We start from the raw sequence: 19552 nt of genomic DNA, 5'->3' as shown, positions 1-19552 counted from the left end.
AGGTTGACATCACGCTGACAGCACTTGAGACAAGCTACCGTTCTGTCACGACCACACTGTGCTTAAAGTCAGCATGAAATAAAAATGCAGTTGATTTACTTTAGTTCATGTTTCTGGTCTCATTGTGCACGATTCATCAGGGCACATTATCCGGAGTAAATGGAATGGTTTGTTAAACATCGATGACCTCTCAAATACAATACTTTTTTGGGATGATGTCAACAAGGCCGATTGTTGACATTGTCGGGTATTTTTGGCCTTTCAAATCGAAAAATACATCAACCTTACATGTATTTTTATTCTATGAAATTTTTTGACACCCTCAAGTTATTTTGAGATCTTTATGAGTCACCTCAACTTTTACTTAAAAAATACCATCATTACATACTCCATATTTAGAAACCTGCCATATATGCTGGTCAAATACAGCGATACATACTGTCAATACATGAAAAACAAAAGGTGGAGGAAAAGATACGCGTTCAACTGAACAGTAAGAGATTTATTAGAATACATTTGATTGACACAATGCGCTTTGAACCTGAAGTTATGTACAGGGTTCTACAGCGTGCTACTACACACATTTCCCGTGTCAAAGGTCACCGGCCCATCGAAGACAAGGTCAAATTTTTTGGCCAGCTTGATGAAAGGAATAGATCACCCAAAAATGACAATTCTGTCATTCACTCGCAATCGTGTTTTTCAAACCCTGAATGCTTTAGTTAATCTCCACTGAACCCAAATTGAGGATTTTTTCTTGAGATTTAAGAAGCTTGACTGAAGGGGTCACTATTAGCGAAAATAGCAAAAGGGTTTAAAACCACACAAAGGTGAGTAAATAAAATATCAGATTTTTATTTTCGGTGTGAACTATTTGAATAACAAAGCAAAATTACAATGGATATGATGTTTCGAAACTATTCATTGTTAAAGGCGACATTGTTCAGAAACTATATAAAAAACAAGCCTCCAATCGAAAACAATCGTTCTCGCATGTGGTATAAAGAAACATTCTAACACCCTGTCTAAACCCGACACGAGCAGCGTAAGGCGACATGACAAATGCCTTCTTCTTAATTGGTTTGTCGTGTCACATCGCATCCAGTGTGGACAAAATGTTTAATTACAATGGGTTCTATTGGTGTCTGGTGCAGATGGGGTGTAATAATCATAAATATACTCTGTGTGCAAATCCAAATGAACACTGAAAGGTGAAGTGTGTAATATCAGCACCACTAGCACCAATGCAACAATGTTGACTTCTTCCAAACACGCCCACCAAACCCCATTCTCCCTCTGCCATTGGCTAGACAATCAGGTAGCCCCGCCCCAACTGTTTACCCTATTTCTGTACATTATAATGGCAGAGAGGGAATTACACACTTCACCCCAAAATTTCAGCCTAACAACGCGGCCATGATAAAACACGCCAAAAAGTCAGATCATTGTTTTAACATACACAAAATGGAGGAGTAACTTCCTAAAAAAACAAAACAGATAACCAGTATCCATATAACACTGACGGATTAATGCTAACACTGGTAAATGATAACCAGTTGTTTTTGATGTTTTATGTCTTTTATGTTCTCAGGCTCTTTTCCAAACCCTAGTGAGTTGCCTTGTGAGCAGCAGGAATATAAGGCATCATAGACACACTCCCTTCACTAAACTTCTTTTTCACAGTCGACAACATGATTCAAATAAATGAAAATGCTTTCAGAATATCCCGCTGTCTTGTACGATTTGTACTTTTGGCAAAATTCTAAGGCAACAGTTTATTCTTAAATGAGAAAATAATGCCGTGATAAACTGAATATTATTCAAGATCGTCACAAAGCGATAGAATTGTTGATTATACAAATTCGTCATAACAGAAAAATCTCTCATTATGAAATCTCTCAAAGCTCAAGTTATGTTATGCTTGCGACATTAGCTCAGCAGCTTGCTAACACCAATGTGACCCATTTGGGACAACTATTCCAACCCAGTCTCACGGAAATTTGTGAAATTGTCACAAACTGTAATCTATTCATTCGTGTTCATCAAAACTCAGCATGACTTTTTATCACCAGCACAAGAAATATTCAATACACTGACTGCGAGGGTGTGTACATTTATATATTTCTAACCTGATATCAGTCGCAAATACATTAGGAGTTGGCTAACCAAAACATTACCTCTCCCCAAACCCTAAAATAACCCTGAAATCATAGCAAAGGCTTATTATGCTAAAAATGTTTCACAAGGTTATTAACTGTAACACTCTAACACCGTCTCTAAACCTAACGTCACAGGGGCAACGTGATATCATAACAGAACATATGAATAAGATCGTAGGATAATATTGCCCCATAATATTGCATTGAAATATATTTATACATTTTGAAGATATAAAAGTATATTAAATATATTTCTTGATAGTTATTAAAGTACTTTTGATGGCAATTTGTACTGGGTGACACGAAATAAGGGGGAAATTTGTGTTGATGAACACAAATTAATAAATTACGGGTTTGTGACAATTTCGTGCACGATGTTGCTGCCTCTTTACTGTAGATCATAATAAATTGTTACTTTTGAGGTTCCATCTCAGTTAAGCCGCTGACTTAGAAGGCAGCTGCCTATGCAGGCAGTAAACAGCAAAGCAGCTCGCTAGCTTTTGGAAAAGAGCCAGAGCGTAATACCTCAAAATATTGGATTTGACCAACAGCCAGTTTTTAATCATCTACGGCTCGACCTCTCGGATAGGCAAGCAGTTTTTCAAACGTGAATGGCGTATGTTGACAGTAATTCAATTGAAATAAATCAAAAGAGTGCAAAAAAGCATTTCACTTTCAAAAACAAACTGAGCTGAAAGTGATTCGGCAATTCAAGTATATTATACTTAGTTATGATATAACAAGGCAAAAGGATCATCACAATCAAAATTTAAGCAGCTATGTGGTAAGATGTTTTTAAATTGCTGTATTTGTATTGATAAAGACGTTACTGATTTTTTTCCACACTTTACCATGAAATAAAAGGAACTCAGATCCCTCACATGATCATTTCCATTTTAAAATGTGGTCTAACTGAATGCACTTAGCAATAAATAATATTTGCTTAATATCTGACTATAGCTTTCATAGAAAAAGACATTGCACAGCCCAGCCGTTCCAGCATTCTCTAAAGATAAATGACGCTTGTCTTCAAAACATTCCCTTTGCGTAGTCAAAATAACTCTCAGTAAAATTCTCATAATCATAGTAAAGTAAAAAATATAATATGCTTAAACGTAAAGCTTTCCCTTTAGTTTCTATTGCAATACCAGAAAAAAATGGACAGAAAACATATCAGTACATTATATGTTGGACTAAAAACAAGTGTGCATCTCTGAGCCTGTAGTAAAGTAGTGTCTATCACATAACAAATGATTTCTTCAAGGTATAAATATTAACTACAACAAATAAAAAGACAATCATTCAAATTTCAATGCCTCACAATGAACTCTTTGTTGTTATACACTTTTATTTAACAATCCCGAAAAAAGTCTTGCCAGTGGCTGAAATTAGACCTAATCACAAAACCTTAAACCGAGAAGCTCCACAAAGAGTTAACAAACATCCCAGGTTAACCCGGTTAAGAAAACGAGAAACCTCAAGACTTCATGGTGCAAATGGGCACTACGATGACCAGAATCACAGTGCAGGCAGCCGCAGCGATTAGCGCACCGATTTTGCACGCCTTGGCCCTACGAAACTCTGCCTCTTTGCGTTTCAACAGCGAGTCGTAGCCAGGTGTGTAGATGTCCTCCATCCAGTACTCCAGGTTGTTTGGGTTGAGCGACTCCTGGACCTGCGGATGGAAAGAAAAGCTGAGATGTTCTGAGGAGATTGTGCCGATGTCTCGGGTGTGAAATGAATCCATTTAAAGATGAATGGAGCTACGGCACGATAGTCAAACTACGAGCAGATAGATCACTGAAGCGACACATTCGGCCGAGATGTCATTTTTTATCATACTGCCATTTTAATTGAATATGTGGTGAATGAGTAGGACATAGAATGTCCTAGAGAAGGTTTAAAACAGGCAGCTGGAGACAAGAATGAGAGCGACTGATAACTACCACAACCATGGTTGCTATAATTTTACATTTGTAAATGTGAGGTCAGAATCTGGTTAAGCAAAGCACAGAAAACAATTGATCGATAGTGGAGTTTTAATTTTCAACCACCACAGCCAATATCGGCAACACTTTCAAGCAAGCCTTCCTTTTCAGAAATTTAAGGCAGTTGAGAAATCAATGTCCCGTGAGAGAAGGTCAGCTCATTGATTGAAGTCTTTGAGCAGAAATGTTTAGACGTTAATGGTGTCCTCAAACAGGGGCTGTAAGACACTGGTTCTTTTAATCACCGTCGCTTTAATGTCAAGCTAGCAGGGACTGAACTAACGAATGTAAAAACGCTCAAAATGATGCACAGTTAATGACAGAGTGCTCTGACATCTTTAAAGGGCTCGCAATAAAAAGACACCATTAGATCGTAAGACAGGTGCAGTTTTTATTTCCAGTGTTTATGTAATGTCTTCTGAAACAGATGAGGTTGAGGAGGGGTCAATGGAAATATCAACGGGGTCGGTCATAGTGTTTCGTTAAATACAGAATATGCAGTCTAGTTTACATGATTTACTGCATTCTATTGTGCGTTGACCAGTGTGCAAGCTGAGCGACGCTGAGAGAAGTTATTGTTGTTTATAAGCGCAATTGTCTGTTACCAGAGTTGAAAATAATGTTGCTGTATAAGCTTCCTCGTGGGCAGCACAATACACGTGAATTTGTTTTAGTGAACTAATGGAACTGGCAAATGCAAAAACATCGTTTGGAAAGCATATCGCACTCAGCAAAGGAATGGGCGGGGCTGTGTGTACCGACCCCAAAACAGAACGGCAGTATAATTCGTCTGAGTTCACCCACTGAAATAAAGTGACAATATTTGAAGAAGAACTACTTGCGTAAGGTGCTGGGGTCGTGGTTACCGTGACCACTGACGAACACTGACCAGCATTTTTTTAATTCAATTCAATTCACGATGGACACGAAACAAAAGCAACACTGCTTTCATCAAGATTCACCTTGTTTGGATGCAGATGTACGCTCGCAAAGCCATGAACATCACAAGCAACACAACGTCCGCCATTGTTGGTGGTGTTTTATGTTTGGCTCTACCGCGCTTATGTTGCTGGGAAAGATGAGACGTAGTCAGTGATGTATGACCACGCTGCCTTGTGGCTCTCTAATAAGCAAACCGGTTCTTAGCAGGTTCACTAGTGGAACCAGTTCTGAACTAGTAATAGCACTAGCTACGAACAAGCACCCGGTTCACCCTGGTGGAAAGGGGGTATATGTGAACTGTGTATTGGACAAAAATATAAATTCACCTGTCAGTGCAACATAAGTCGTCATAGTTTTAATTTAAGGACCATTTTTTTAATAAATGCAATTTTGTGTGCCGATTGCCAATTAGTGGTACTCTAACAACTTTGCTTCCCTTCTCTGTCACGCCTTTGATTTCCTGACCTCTCTTTACTACACTATCCAATAAAGCTATAAAACGCTGAAAAAGAAAATTATGAAAAAATTATAAAAAAGGACTTTTAGGAGTATACTAAAATATGTCTGGCCTGAAAGCAATTTGATATTGGCTAAACACCCAGAAATCTACACGTTTCTCATATTTTCAAATGACAAACGACCATGACTCATTTCAAGGTCAACTTTCTGATAACATGGGTATTATTTTATTCAGATAGCACCTTTAAAAATACATAGTATTTCTGTCCACAGATGGTATTGGTGGTCTCCCTCCACAATAAGCTGAGACTAATCCTTTATCAATACTGCTGCAGAGTAAGGAACATTTATTCCATGTTCTCCTAGGAAAGACCAACTCGATTCCACGGAGAATACAATCAGCAGTCGATGTGACCCTGCTGCCTGTAGGTTTTATTTTGGTCAGCTATATGACATTCTGTAGCTGACTGCTAATATGAAACTGCTATCTGACCAAGAGATAGACGAAGCATTTCAATTACATCTTGTTTGATTTCCATTGACCTGAGCAAGAAAAATAGTCTGAAATGTAAATGTGTCAAAAGTTGATAGTAAAGTCATTTCACTTTAAGCACAATCAGCATCCTGGAGAATTAAACATTAACATCAGCAGCTTTAAACGCTGCAGAAAATAAACACTGATGTTACTCAGGAAATAATGCAGATTCAGCGAAGACAAATGCGGTACGATGATCTCCTGTGAATAACTGTCTCTAGGTATTTATTGTTAAAGCAACACAATTTTAAAGTAATGAAAATTCTTTTACTCTCTTGTCATTTCCAATCTGTATGACTTTCTTTTTTCCCCGGAACACAACAGAAGATATTTAGAAGAAAGTCGGTAACCGAACAGCAATGGACTCCGTTCGCTTCTATAAATCCAATCTAAGTGAATGGGTGTCGGTTAACAAAATTCTTCAAAATATCTTCTTTCGCGTTCTGTAGAAGAAAGAAAGTCATCCAGGTTTGAAATGGCATGAGGATGAGCAAACTATTTCATTTCTGGGTGAATTATCCCTGACCCACATACGGTGGCCAAAGACTCTGAATTTGTAAACATTTCACTGTTAACCCAGTTGCAACAAAATCCTATCTGTGCCAGACGTCTGCGAAGAAATTGGAACTGGTTGACACCGTGGCCGGAGAATAAAACCAGACTTAGTTTGAGGTTGTCAATGCTCTTTTTTTCCCCTCTGTTTCTTGCACCGCGCATTGTACAGTTGGGTAAGCAGGTCTGAAGAATAGCCTGCAGTCTTGTTAATGGGAAAATATCGTAGCAACAGGGCTGAACCTACAACACAGGTTTGAAGATGCGAAATACATCCTGATGCAGACGGTGCACAAGCCAGTGAAGAGCCGTTATATCTACTGTTATTTATATGTATATTGTACTGTAGAGAGGATAGATTATGGCTTTTATATGTAAGACGCTTGTGGAGTGACGTCAACTGCACTATAGCCTTTTATTTTGAACCTCATTGAGAGCACATGATTATATCTGAAAGTAAGAAAAAGACAGATGGCGATTCTGTCCGCAAAAACAACAATATTTTTTAAGTTATCCAATAGAAGATTAAAAGGTCAATGTGATATACTTCACACTGTTATACATTTTGCATATTATTGATAAAAGTATAGCTAAATTAGCGTTACCTTTATTATTTAAACCACATTACTTGAACAAAATAAGTTAAAGGTAAAGGCAAGTTTGACAAAAAGCACTGGTTGAATCAAAAACACAAAGCTCAATTCCCATGTGCCTTAGCCTTTAAAGCTAATCCCATTTTATTATAAAAACAAACAACCTGCCACACACAGCCAACACCAAAGACTCAGATATCAGTGGACATCGACCAGCGAAGGGACGAATGGTGAAGGTCGAAGTCAAACCCGTAAACCTTAATCTCTCACCTGCAAGTCCAACGCGCTGAGCTTGTTCTTATCTCCTGAGTTGCGTTTGTACTCCTCGATGGTCCAGGATGGCTGCAAACGCTTGCCGTCGGCGTGGCCGGTCAGCCGCAGGTCCGTGTAGAGAGGGCTGCCCTTCACGTGAGATTTGACAGCGGGAGGGAAGTGATGCGGGCTGAACACCTGCTCAACCAGGTAAGACTCCTTGGGCGGCTTTGAGGAGCGGTGCGCCTGGTGGGCGTCATACTGCCGGTCTGTCTGTAGGGGAGAAAGAGGAAGTAAGGTCACGGATGAGGAGGCATCTTATCTTTTCTGCTGATGCGATAGGAATGTCAGGTGCGCTTTTGAGAGCGATAACACAGAACACGAACAAAGAGGAACTTTTAAACTCATAAATTCAATTAACAACCACTTAACAAAACCGCATCAGCAGTCCCATAGCCACTCCCTGGCAACCGCCCACAACTTCTCAGCATCGTCCCTCCAATAACACTCAAGGAGAACAAACATCAGCATAGGGACACATCTGGCAGGTGTAAACTGACTGCATCATCCGTTAGAGTCACAGTACACACAGTGGGTCTAACTACCCATAAATACATAGCAAGCTGAAATTTTAGTGTTGTGCTTGCAGGAATGATTCAGGTCTTGTTTGCAGAGAGGAGAATGTGCATCTGCCACGGCCCTTTGTCTATTATAAAGAATAATGTTTGTTTTTAATATCTCCAGTCAGGCTTACTCCCGCCCTGAGGGCCACCAAAGTGCTGCATTTTATGCTTTTCACAGATTTGATTTTTATGAGCTAGTTGTTATTTTCCAGAGTTACGTGTTATTAAGGGCCAACACGCTCTATTGTTCTTGTCCTGTTTTTCAGACATAAAAAACTTCAGGCCGTAAATAACACAGACCCTCAACTTTGTATGAGGCTACCAAATCATACCTACTGCTAACAGTGAAGTGTTTGTTGTTGCTAATAATAACATCAATCCAAAAAAAACTAACCCTTTCTCTCAACAGGTAGTGTTCTAGCTTTAGTTAAAACCAGTAACTTTGCATTGGCACCTAATGTATTATTGTTCCTGTGACTTATCACTTATTGCTCACTAAACTCTTTGTAAGTCGCTTTGGATAAAAGCGTCTGCTACATGACTAAATGCAATTGTGAAAGTGCTTCTTAAACAAAGAGTATATGAATTAATTAAAAAATGTCAACAAAATCAAACCTCAACAGTGACATGTGAACAGCAATGTGACAGACTGACAGCATGACAAGACACATAAAAACTGTGAGAAAAAAGTGAGAATGAACTTGTTTCCTTTGCAGTATTTCAGGTCTGAAAAATAAACAGCATTTTATTGTTATTTTCACCTGTTTCTCCAGTTTTCATTTTCTGCGAATAAATACAAATCGAATCAAATATTTTTATTTGGAATTTGGAAGAAATATTGTGAGTAGTTTACAGACCAAAACAAAAATGATCATTTTATGTAAACACATTGTACATTCAGAAAATTTTTTTCAAAATGATCTTTAATTTATTTTATTGAAACATCACTTTTGTAAATATTTTTTTTTATTATGTTATCATGTTTTATTGTGTTAGTTAGCTGTATTTTATTTTAGATATTATGGCTTAAATCAAAAAAAACCAACTGCAGTTTGATTGATATTTTTTGAATGCACAACAAAAAACATGATTTTTGAAAATGTTTAATCTTATTTTGGAAATAAACTCTTCATATACTCTATATATACATAAACACAATGTTTATGTTTCTTTCTCTCATCTTTCCTCTCTAAGAAACAACACCTTTTCTTCTCTCGCTGTTTAAATTTAAATGGTGTTACTCTGGCTGGCCATGAGCTCAGGTGAAAATTAAAAAAGCCACAGGAGCTGGGACTGTAGACGGGGAGTATAGGGAGTGTAATGTTAATCCATCCCCCACCAACCGCCAGGAAAGGACTAATCAAACCGCCACAGACCTCTGAAAATGAATCACAGCACATGTGAGGACACACCAGCTGAGAGAAGGAAAATCTTCTCTTCATGGAATTTATCTAGAAATACGGGTTGTGTCTGTAACTGATTCATGACACATATCAAAGCCATTCTTTATTTATTCTCTCAACTGCCTCTCTTATCTTGCAAATCTGTGAGCTGCTTTAACCAAGTAGATCAAATAAATCGAGAGAGAGTTAACTGTTTAGCATTTCAATTCTCATTCGCAGACGCCATCTTGCTCATGGGAACATTTTGAGCCAAAAGAATCAGTTTTTCTTTCATGCCAAAAATCTTTATAATATTTAGTAAAGATCCTGTTCCATTAAGTATTTGCTTCTGTAAATATATCAAAACTTTATTTTTGTGAGTGAATGATGCCAAAGCATGAACAAAAATGGCCGGAAATATGGATACAGATCCCTCGATACTGCCCGCTCTTTGAGAATTACCCACTCAAGTTTATGTAAAGCTTTCTGGTTTATCTACAGTACTCACCACAACATTAATCCTGCTTTAAGCCAATAGAGAGTGTTAAAATAAACCTGTTTCTTCTTAGCAACGGCCTGCCACAGTGCCTCTGATGGACAACTTTAAATGCGATTTTTTTTATCAATATATATTTTTTTGCACCCTCAGATTCCAGGGTTTAAAATAGTTGTATCTCGGCCAAATATTGTCATATCCTAACTAACCATACATCAATGGAAATCTTATGTATTCTGCTTTCACATGACGTATACATCTCAATTGTGAAAATTTAGCTATAAGTTCATACTTGACTTCTTTTTTAAGATGCTAGCGTCGGTTTTACATTATATTCCTATGGCAACTGAGTTTTCAAAAAAGGCCTGGGTGCTTTTTAAAACGCCAGCGCAAGCGTCTTTTTCTGCAGCTCAGAGCATTTTTTGAGGTTGAAAAAGGTTAAACTTTTCTGAAACAAAAAACGTCCTTCATCAAGCACTTTCTCCACAGCTAACCAATGACAGAGACCTACTGTTCCATAACAACATGTGAGTAACGCAATTGGTCAACAAGGCTCAAGCTTGAAAAAATAAAATGGCAGCCGAAACACCCGTTGGAGCATAGATTTGTATAAATGTAAGTTTTTAATTTTCCCTTTCAATAACTTTTGATCTTCTAGCAAGAAATGTGTGTTGTAGTCTTTAAATATGTGATTACTTATTGCAAAAGACGCTCTCTGTTTATAATTCAAATGGAATTCTGTTACGCTGCATAAAAAGGCTGTCCCTGCCTACATAAAAGCTATCTTTGAACATTTCCGGCTGCTATTTGTAACCACAATTTGGCGAGGGTTTTTTTTAACTAAAAAAGCGGCATTGTCAACTTTTTCTTGTCAAAAATAAGTCATGTGTGAACACGGCCTAAGACTCTTTTTTTGTCCAGGGTTACACATATTTTCTGAAAATGATTTTATGCAGAAAACAGCACATCTCGAAAAATGTCTCTAACTGGGTTTTCTCAAACTGGGTCACATATTGTAAATCTGTCATCCTGTCTTCTGTTTTGTTGAATATTTTAAATTTCATAACCTTTAAATGGATGTCATCATGTTGTGATGTACAACTGTAGTTCAACAGACTGTACACACAGTAAAACCAGGATTCTTATTAAAGCACAATAAAAAACTTGTATGGATGAGCGGAGAGTTTGCCTCGAACAGAGCCATAACACCAACACTAACATCGCTCAAAATGTCAATTTAGGTCACTAGTCAACAGACTAAACTCTTTATTGTTGCTATAATTGATTTAATTCTAGAAAGAAGGACCACATGCAAATTCATCCAAGCCAGTTTGTTATAACTGCATTAAATCCATTACTTATTTGCGGTATGATGTTCAATGACTATACAAATCCCAATTACTGTATATTTCTTTGAAATGGTCTCCTTTGTCATGGGTTTGGAACAACATTAGGCTAGTAAAATTTTTGAATCGACTAATCCTTTACGTTGAATGGGTACACGTAGTCTTATTGGAAAATTCACTGGCAGTACCTTATGTACAAATAAAGGGAGTAAAAAAGTGTCCTGTTCGCTTTGCCAGTACTGACATGAACTTATCGCTCAGCTGGCAGGCAATTTCATCTCAGTATAAAGGGAAAAACTTTACATTGCCCTTTATCAAGGGCACGCTGTGAGAAGGCACAAATGTTGTGCTAAGCCCCCTGTGTGGAATTGACGGTTCTCTCAGGTCTCTCGCCCATTAACAGTTCAGCTTCAATGACTGTGATCTGTCAAAATAAATCACACTTGGGTCACGTAAATCATAAACAAGATGACACAGAACGAGAGGGTTGGGACGCGTACTATAAGATATGCATTAAGCCAGAAACCCATTCGCCATAACAGCTGAACAGATGCTCGAAAAATGAGTTATTTGCCTAGAACCCCATTGACAGCTCTGATGTAAAATCAGGAAAGCCTTTAAACGGATGCGAAGGAAAAAACACATAGTATTTCTTAAAAGCTTAACATAACCATCTTGTTTCCTAAAAATGAAAACAGCCGTTATTACCACAACAGTGATGTGCATTTACCAACCTGATCTGACTGGAATGTGTAACAAACTTACAAAGGCCTAATTCATGTGAATTTGTACAATGTGCACTGGATTTACAATGATTAGAAAAACTATTATCAAAAAACCCAACCCCACCTCTAAACGTCACTGCTACGAAAGCAAATCTTACTAAAACTCCTTAATTCATATTTTTAATTCCTTAATACATACTGCTAATGATGTTTTATCACATCGAGCATGTTGCTGCATTCAATGCGACTACACAGCTGAACTGACTGTGCTGAAATGACAAAGACTGTGTCAGCAACACTGAGCATGTTCTCCCTGTTGTGTGATTTCTCATTAATGTGAATAGAGTTTGATTAACCGTCAATTCCCAATGCTGCCATTCACTCAAATTAACTACAGCTTGAAACGTCCCATAGACGCAGGGACTTCTGGCACTCCTGAGATCCCTTAAAAGATGTGAAGGGACCATGCAGGATCTGACAGCTTTCGACCTGTGCTAAAGCAAAACCTGAGAGGCAGTGGAGAAAACGTAAAAATATTCAGTACACTAAGGAATGTGTCAGTGTTGGTTGCATTTACTCTACTGTTCTATATGATTTTAAAATGTGTTATAGATATATATAGAATAGGGCAATAAAAAAGTATAATACTGTAAGTGAACGGAAGACAATTAAAATGAGAAGAACAGCGTAGAATAGAAAACCGAAAAATTTTAACAGAAATACGTAGAATTGGATTTAAGTCATTCATACAGTACATAAAAAATACATAAGTATACTGTAAAGTTTACTACAGGAAACTATAGTAACATTCCAAGATACTAGTACATAGTATATAGTCTCTAGATTAGGCCTACCACGGTTTTCGATTTATGGTTACAGTGGCCAAACAAATTCACAGTTTCAATATAATCGAGATATCAATGTTTAATTTAAAAATGGACAAATAATGCTATCAGTCAAGTCATCTTTAATTTAGTTTATATGTGTTTTCTCCATTTTTGGCCTACAAATCACACTTCAAATCAAAGAAATAGAGAGATCGATGAACAGACATGTTCAACTTAATGTGGGGCTCAGCAGATTGTTTGGCATATCGCCAGCAGGTACATAAGTACAGTATAAGTACAGCAGGAGCGATTAAAATTTGTATGGAGCAATCTGCACTTGAATCGCTATCTTGGTACTTAAATGTCATATGTTGATAGATTTGCGCAGCGCCGCATTAAGTATTCCTTAAGACGCTGAGGTGTTTTATATCAGAGTTGGGGCTAAACTCAGCAGGAAAATGGATCTGGTGGGCCAGAGTTGAGAACCACTGTTCTAAATACTAGATATTGTGGTGTTTTTTAACCTTACCATAGTAAATGTTGTAGTGTACTACTGTATTTTTCTTTTCTTTTTTAATGCCATGTCAGAGACGTGTTTAATAATTAAAAATAAAACTGAAAAAGATGTTTAACATTCAAGTATACTACAACTTATCAATCCTCTATACTGTTGGTAATACTGCAGAATACTGTAGTGCACATTACCAATGTGTACAGTAGCAATTACTAATACACTACAGTGCACTTAACTTTAATACAGTAGATATGAAAGAATAACACATTATTCGTCCTAATCTTGCAATAATCATGCAAAAGCATGTCCTTATTCCAGTTGAGAAGTCTTCATACTTGATAGAAATTGGAGTCATAATTATTGCAGTCTTCACACAACTGTTTCTAATTCACTTACTAAAAACTTTTCATTAGCATTTAGTGCCATTCAATACAAATGTCTGAGCAAAATTAAACAATAAGACTTTTTTCTTGCCTTGCCGAGACCTTGAGTCCTTTTTGAAAGTAGCTCACAGTCACAGAAAGAGTCTGAACCGGATTCGTACGTTGACCTTTCAGGCGCTTTCCATGAAATCCTTGAGTCAGTGTGCATTCAGCTTCTTCAATGCCTCCGAGCGCTGATATATCAACTCAAGAGCCAGTAAATACTTGAGAGGACCAATTTGCAGTTAAACCCTAGCGTCTCCGGTGGGAATCATTTGAATTTATTTGCCTGATTCTATGCTGTGTCCTGTGCTCAATCTGTGCCCCCGTCTGGGCTGAAAGTACTACTAGACGTAAGAAAGAATAAGCGTGTTGTGTGATAATTGCACCACCGGAGACAAAACTACAGCTGTGCTGTTAGAGATGTGTTATTAAACACAGCTTGTTTCCTATACAAAATGGCAGCTTGTATTTGGCAAGCAGTGGCGAAGGAAGCATTAATTGGAATTAAAAACACGTACGGAATATATCACATTTACTGGAAACTACATGTAACATAATCTTGACAGATATGACAGACCATTGTTTCAAGAATCTCTTTTGGCAAATGGGAGTGGCATGACTATATAGATAACACTTTGAAAGACTACATTCATTTTTCCTTCGAATATAAATACAGACTGCCAGTCTCAACTCATGGCTTACAAAGCAAATATACAGTAAGGACAAAACAAGGACAAGTACAGGTATGTTACCTCTCTGGATTTCCTGTGTCTGTCCTTGGCTTCACCATGTCGCTCTCTTTCCTTTCCTTCATCCGCTGCATGGCTGGAGTAAGAAACCGTCCTCCAGTCTCGAGGAGAGTTAGTGATGCTGGCCACTTTAGACTCAGTGGCGCTGTTCTCCTCGGTCAACGACCTTGACGATCGGCGTATGAACATGCTTTTCCTCATCGCCTTTACCCTCAGGCTTTCGCTGCTGTCGGCCTCTGAGCAGCACCATTCTGGACTTTTCTCCACCTTCATGTTGTGTCCAGTGGTGTGACACTGGAATACTTGAGGCGAGAGGTTCACATCAGTCTTAATCTGTTCGGTTGCGCCGTTGTCTGGCGTTTTCCCATTCGGCTCTGGTTCTTGAATCTTCTCGTCGAGCTTATTAAGTTTGCAGAGCACCTGTGAAATCTCACCTCGCACCCCTGAAAGAGATTCTAGTTTCTTTTCAATCTCCCCGATCCTGAGAACCAGCTTGCAAACGCTGTCTTTGAGGTCACCATCTGAGTTCTCCAGCGACTGGAAGAGGCGGTCGAGCTTGATGCTGGTTTTGCCCAGCTTGATGGTGTTACATTCGGGCGAGCTGTCACCGTCTGATTTTGTGACCTGGGACAATGAGCCATTGCTGTTGTAGCATGATGACGGCACAACGCCGATGGAGTCGCACACGCTCATTTCATCCAGAAAGCGGAATATGTCGCTGATATCGTCGCTGATGATCTCAGAATCCTCATCGGAGTGTTTGAAGGCCGGCTTCTCTCCATATTTGGCATGACTGGTGTAATCCTTTACATTCCTGTGTTCTGGTTTTTCTGTCTGTGTACCTACATTCATACCGATTTCTACGTTACCTGACTGTAACGACGGACAGTTGATGCCCTTGTACCTTTTGCCAAGCTCTCTCTTTTCAACACTGGGCCCACAAGCTACAGAAGTCATTTCTTTTGTTTTGGTTCCATTGGACTTCTTGGTGAAACCAGAGGGGGAGGCAGAGGGTTTTTCTTTCGCGCACTGGAACTTTTGATCATCTTCCCTGATGTTGACCTTATGACGCTGATTGTCTTTGACCACTTTGCCGTTCAAGAAGGATCTCTCAAAGTCAGGGCCTTCATCTGTATTGAGACTCAAGCTCTTCACCGGCCAGGCTTGCTGTTTGCCATACTTGCTGGAAGTCCTCCTGTTGCTCACACACTCAGAGATCGTGGTAGGTCCGAAATAAGTAGACGCTTGCAAATCATCAAGGCTCTCGTGCTTCACGCGCCCTTTGTTCTGGATGGGTGAGCCGACGGGTTCAAAGTATGGGTTGCTGTACGGCAGCTCAAAACTGTGATTAAAGAATGTGGGAGGCTTGTTCAGCTCCCTCCGGTGGTAATCTCTTCCCGCTTTGGAGTTCGCTCTGCACTCCGCTGTAACCACACGGGGCGAAAAGGCAACAAGGTTGTGAAAATCCTCTTTGAAAATATTCCGCTTCTGCACACACGAGTGCACAGTAAAAGGCTCTCCACTGGACACAAAGTGATCCTTCATCCCTGGATTGACATGCAGAGAGTCCTGGTCTGTTGACTCGCTGTCCATGTCCATGGGGAAGTAAGTGCTCTGCATCTCACAAGGAGGACTGACGCTGGAGTACTGCGGCAGATGCTGTAACTTATCCAGTGACGCTGCCCTACATTTTAGGTCCTTGGTGACTCCCAAGAGGAAGTTGGGGTCTGAGGTTGGTACGTACTGCTGACAGTTGTTGCACTCAGACTTGGGGCAGGGTGAATTCCGAGACGAACGATGACCCCTGGCATCAAGGTTGTACACCCTATCATTGTCGTTGAATTTATATACCTCCGTGTCGGATCGACAGGACTCGAAGGACTGGTTCTTGTGAAATTTCGGTCTTGGAGCCAATGGCAGCTTTTCTTTTGCCATACCTCCGTTCATTTGGATTAGGTTAAACATGGTGACGATATCCGCTGCCACCATGAGCTTCTTAGACTGCTGGTCCTCTACCGAGCACCTCATCTTGTCTTTGAATAAGGTTGCGGGGAAAGCTGGATCCAAACATGCCGTGTAGAATAGCAAACTCCTCAGCTTAACCAAATGGACCAGGTCAAATCTGGCACACAGGGATTTACAGAGATCTTGATACGAAACTGTACTGTACTTGGTATCCAATTCCTCTAAAATCCTCATGAGGAAGAGGGAGTACTCTGGCATGGCATCCATTGTGGTTTTGGTTGTTGTTCTCGTCAAAAAGTGACAGCCTGCAGGAGACAGATGAATGATTAGCCAGCGAGAAATGGAAACCAGCCAAAGATAATGAAAGAAACACGAGAGAACAGTGGTCTATGAAAATGTAGCGGTCTTATCAAAATATTTTTTATTTGTACTACTACAGTTACATATAACACATTCCGCACTTATAATTTCCCTTAGAAAACAATACCAGAGTTTTATTATAGTACACGTAGTTATTGTGATACAACCATAGTACATTTGTGGTTATTTTGGTTTTATTATAACCAAAACCATAAAGCTATGGTTTCTACAGTTAAACCACGGTAACATTTGGTAAGGGTAGAAACTTTTATTGAACTATACAGTACATGCTTTTTATTCCCAGCTGCAAATTTTTCACCCAAAAAGTTTTAGTTTTAATTTACTCACCCTCAGGTTGTTTCAAACCTGAATATATATTTCTTTGCTGTGTTGAAACAAATATATATAGGTGGATGAATATTAGCCATTTTCAGTTCTAAGACATTAACCTCTACCATAGTATAATTTTGTTTAATTTTTTAATATTAATATTTCTAAATATAAAAAAATACAATTGTAATTTTTGTTCTGACGAATACCAAAATGAGATCATTTGAAGAATTAAGGAATAATAAGGAAGAATTTTTTTCCTACTATGCTAGTCAATGATGTCCCAGAACTGAAAATTGCTAACAGTCTACCAAAGATCCTTCACTGAGTTCATCAAAACAAAGTTATTTAAACAGGTATGCAATGAAATGAGGGTAAGTGATAATAATAATTTTCATTTTTGGGTGAATTATCCCTTTAATTTTTTAACTTATAGCCTACATATCACCTTCTATGTGTTACTCTTAAAATGTGTTTTTCATTGTGCACTGTAACTTTTTACTCTGTGACAATAACAAATTTGAACTTTTTATGTCCTTGACCACATAAACAGCAAAAAGAAACGAAAAGCACCACAAAATACAGAAATCTGATAAATATGTAAAACACATTTGTTTATATAGGCTACAGTATAGGCGTATATCAGATTTCTATGGAAAATAAAATAGCTAATAATAAAATGTATGTAATCATTTTAAGTAATGAGATCAGGGGAAGACGAGAAGCAAATGCTCCGTGAGAATAATATCTTACGAGCAGTTGTTTTAAACATGCAGCTATGCCGTTTCAGTCTAATAATAAAAGGTTAGTGCGAGAATGAATGAATAAAACCACATCGACCTCCTCGCCTTAAAGAGGGATTTGATGCGTTAATACAAATACACATGTGCATTCACAGAGAAATCGATCTTACCATGAGTGTACACTACTTGAAGAAAAAATCTGAATAATTTAACAGAAAAAATACAGGAAACTTGCAACAAAAAATAAAATTGTAGTTTTCTTCATTATAATGAAGCATAAACTCACACCCACATACACAGACACACACCTATTCCACGGTCCCATCTGCAGTCCGCTGGAACGAGACTGAAAAACTCGACGGAAATCGTTCAACTACAAAAAAAAGTGCATCGTTAATCCACAGACACGTCCTTGCGGTTGCATGTCACGACATCATCATACATCCATGCGTGCGATGAATGCTGTGGAATGGCCGTCCGTATCCCATCCGGATTGCAGGGGGAGTTTGGTGAGCAGAATCCTCTCTCTCTCTCTCTCTCTCTCTCTCTCTCTGTCTCTCTCTCTCTCTCTCTCTCTCTCTCTCTCTCTCTCTGTCTCTCTCTCTCTCTCACTCACACTCTCTCTCTCTCTCGCCGTCTGCATGAGCCCTGGGAGCTCAACTCGTCTTTGTTTCCACCTATGGAATGACGTAATGTCACCTTAAAAGCAAACACGATCGAGTGGAGACAGACCGATTAATCCGAATTGAATCCTCAGTATGCGCGCGTTGTGTTGTTGGATCTATTAGAATGCGCATTGATGCTCAGGGATGCGGAGGAACGCGTGAGATGCGCTCCCTTCAATATAATACGCTTCGGATGGCGCTCTGCAATTCCGTCTGATAACAGTTTCACTTCGGTTTTCAGGAAAATATGGAAACGTTAGTCGTAATATGTGATAACTTAAGTACTTAGATGTAACTATACATCAACATTCTTATAATATTGAACTGAAATATGGGCAAGTTTTTAAAGAAAATTCATAAGAGAAATACTGTGGTATACTTTAGTATTTCCTTACTGGAAAAAAACAGTAGAGCCCCTCCAGAAGAACATTCAATGGATTTAATGGGGGGCTTATGAGAATTGCATTGGTTTCTATAATTGGAAACTATAATGGTTTCTACTTGTGTGTGGTGGATTCTATCGGGGGGATGTTTAATCTTGTTGAAATGATGCCCAAACTTTCTACAAAAATGAATTTTGTAATGGTTTTAATGGAAAAAGCTAATGGTTTATAATGGTATTTTAAAGGAAACAATTTAAATTCTGTAATGGTTTCTATTGGGTGTATATTGTTTTGTTTTGAGACATTTATATATTTATTAGATCATTTTTATTAGTATGATCTTGCTTGGCCTATAAACACAATGCATTGGGTTGTGTTTTATCTTTCTGTGTTTTTCAGTATTTCTTATTTGCTCCTGTAAAGCCACTTTGGAACAATGCACATTGTGAAAAGCGCTATATTAATAAATTGAATTGAATTGTTTTACTAGTAAACTGTTGTAAACTGTATTTGTTAAATATATATTTTTGATAGAGCTT

The 19552-nt window shown here is 38.5% G+C and overlaps 1 protein-coding gene across 1 annotated transcript; it reads right to left on the bottom strand.

Annotated features, from left to right (window-relative positions):
• Positions 1–529: 529 nt before the first annotated feature.
• minar1 (membrane integral NOTCH2 associated receptor 1) lies at positions 530–18467 on the bottom strand. The gene is made up of 4 exons (XM_056737586.1): positions 18274–18467; positions 14571–16837; positions 7499–7753; positions 530–3834 (listed from the first exon to the last, which is right to left on the bottom strand). The coding sequence occupies exons 2-4, from the start codon at positions 16797–16799 to the stop codon at positions 3637–3639; spliced, it is 2682 nt and encodes an 893-aa protein (XP_056593564.1). The 5' UTR covers positions 16800–16837; positions 18274–18467; the 3' UTR covers positions 530–3636.
• Positions 18468–19552: the final 1085 nt, after the last annotated feature.

Source organism: Triplophysa dalaica, chromosome 1 (genome assembly GCF_015846415.1).
Source record: "Triplophysa dalaica isolate WHDGS20190420 chromosome 1, ASM1584641v1, whole genome shotgun sequence".
NCBI classification, from domain to species: Eukaryota; Metazoa; Chordata; class Actinopteri; order Cypriniformes; family Nemacheilidae; genus Triplophysa; species Triplophysa dalaica.
The sequence above is the reverse complement of the archived record's forward strand: the minus strand, read 5'-3'. Positions and strand labels throughout refer to the sequence as shown.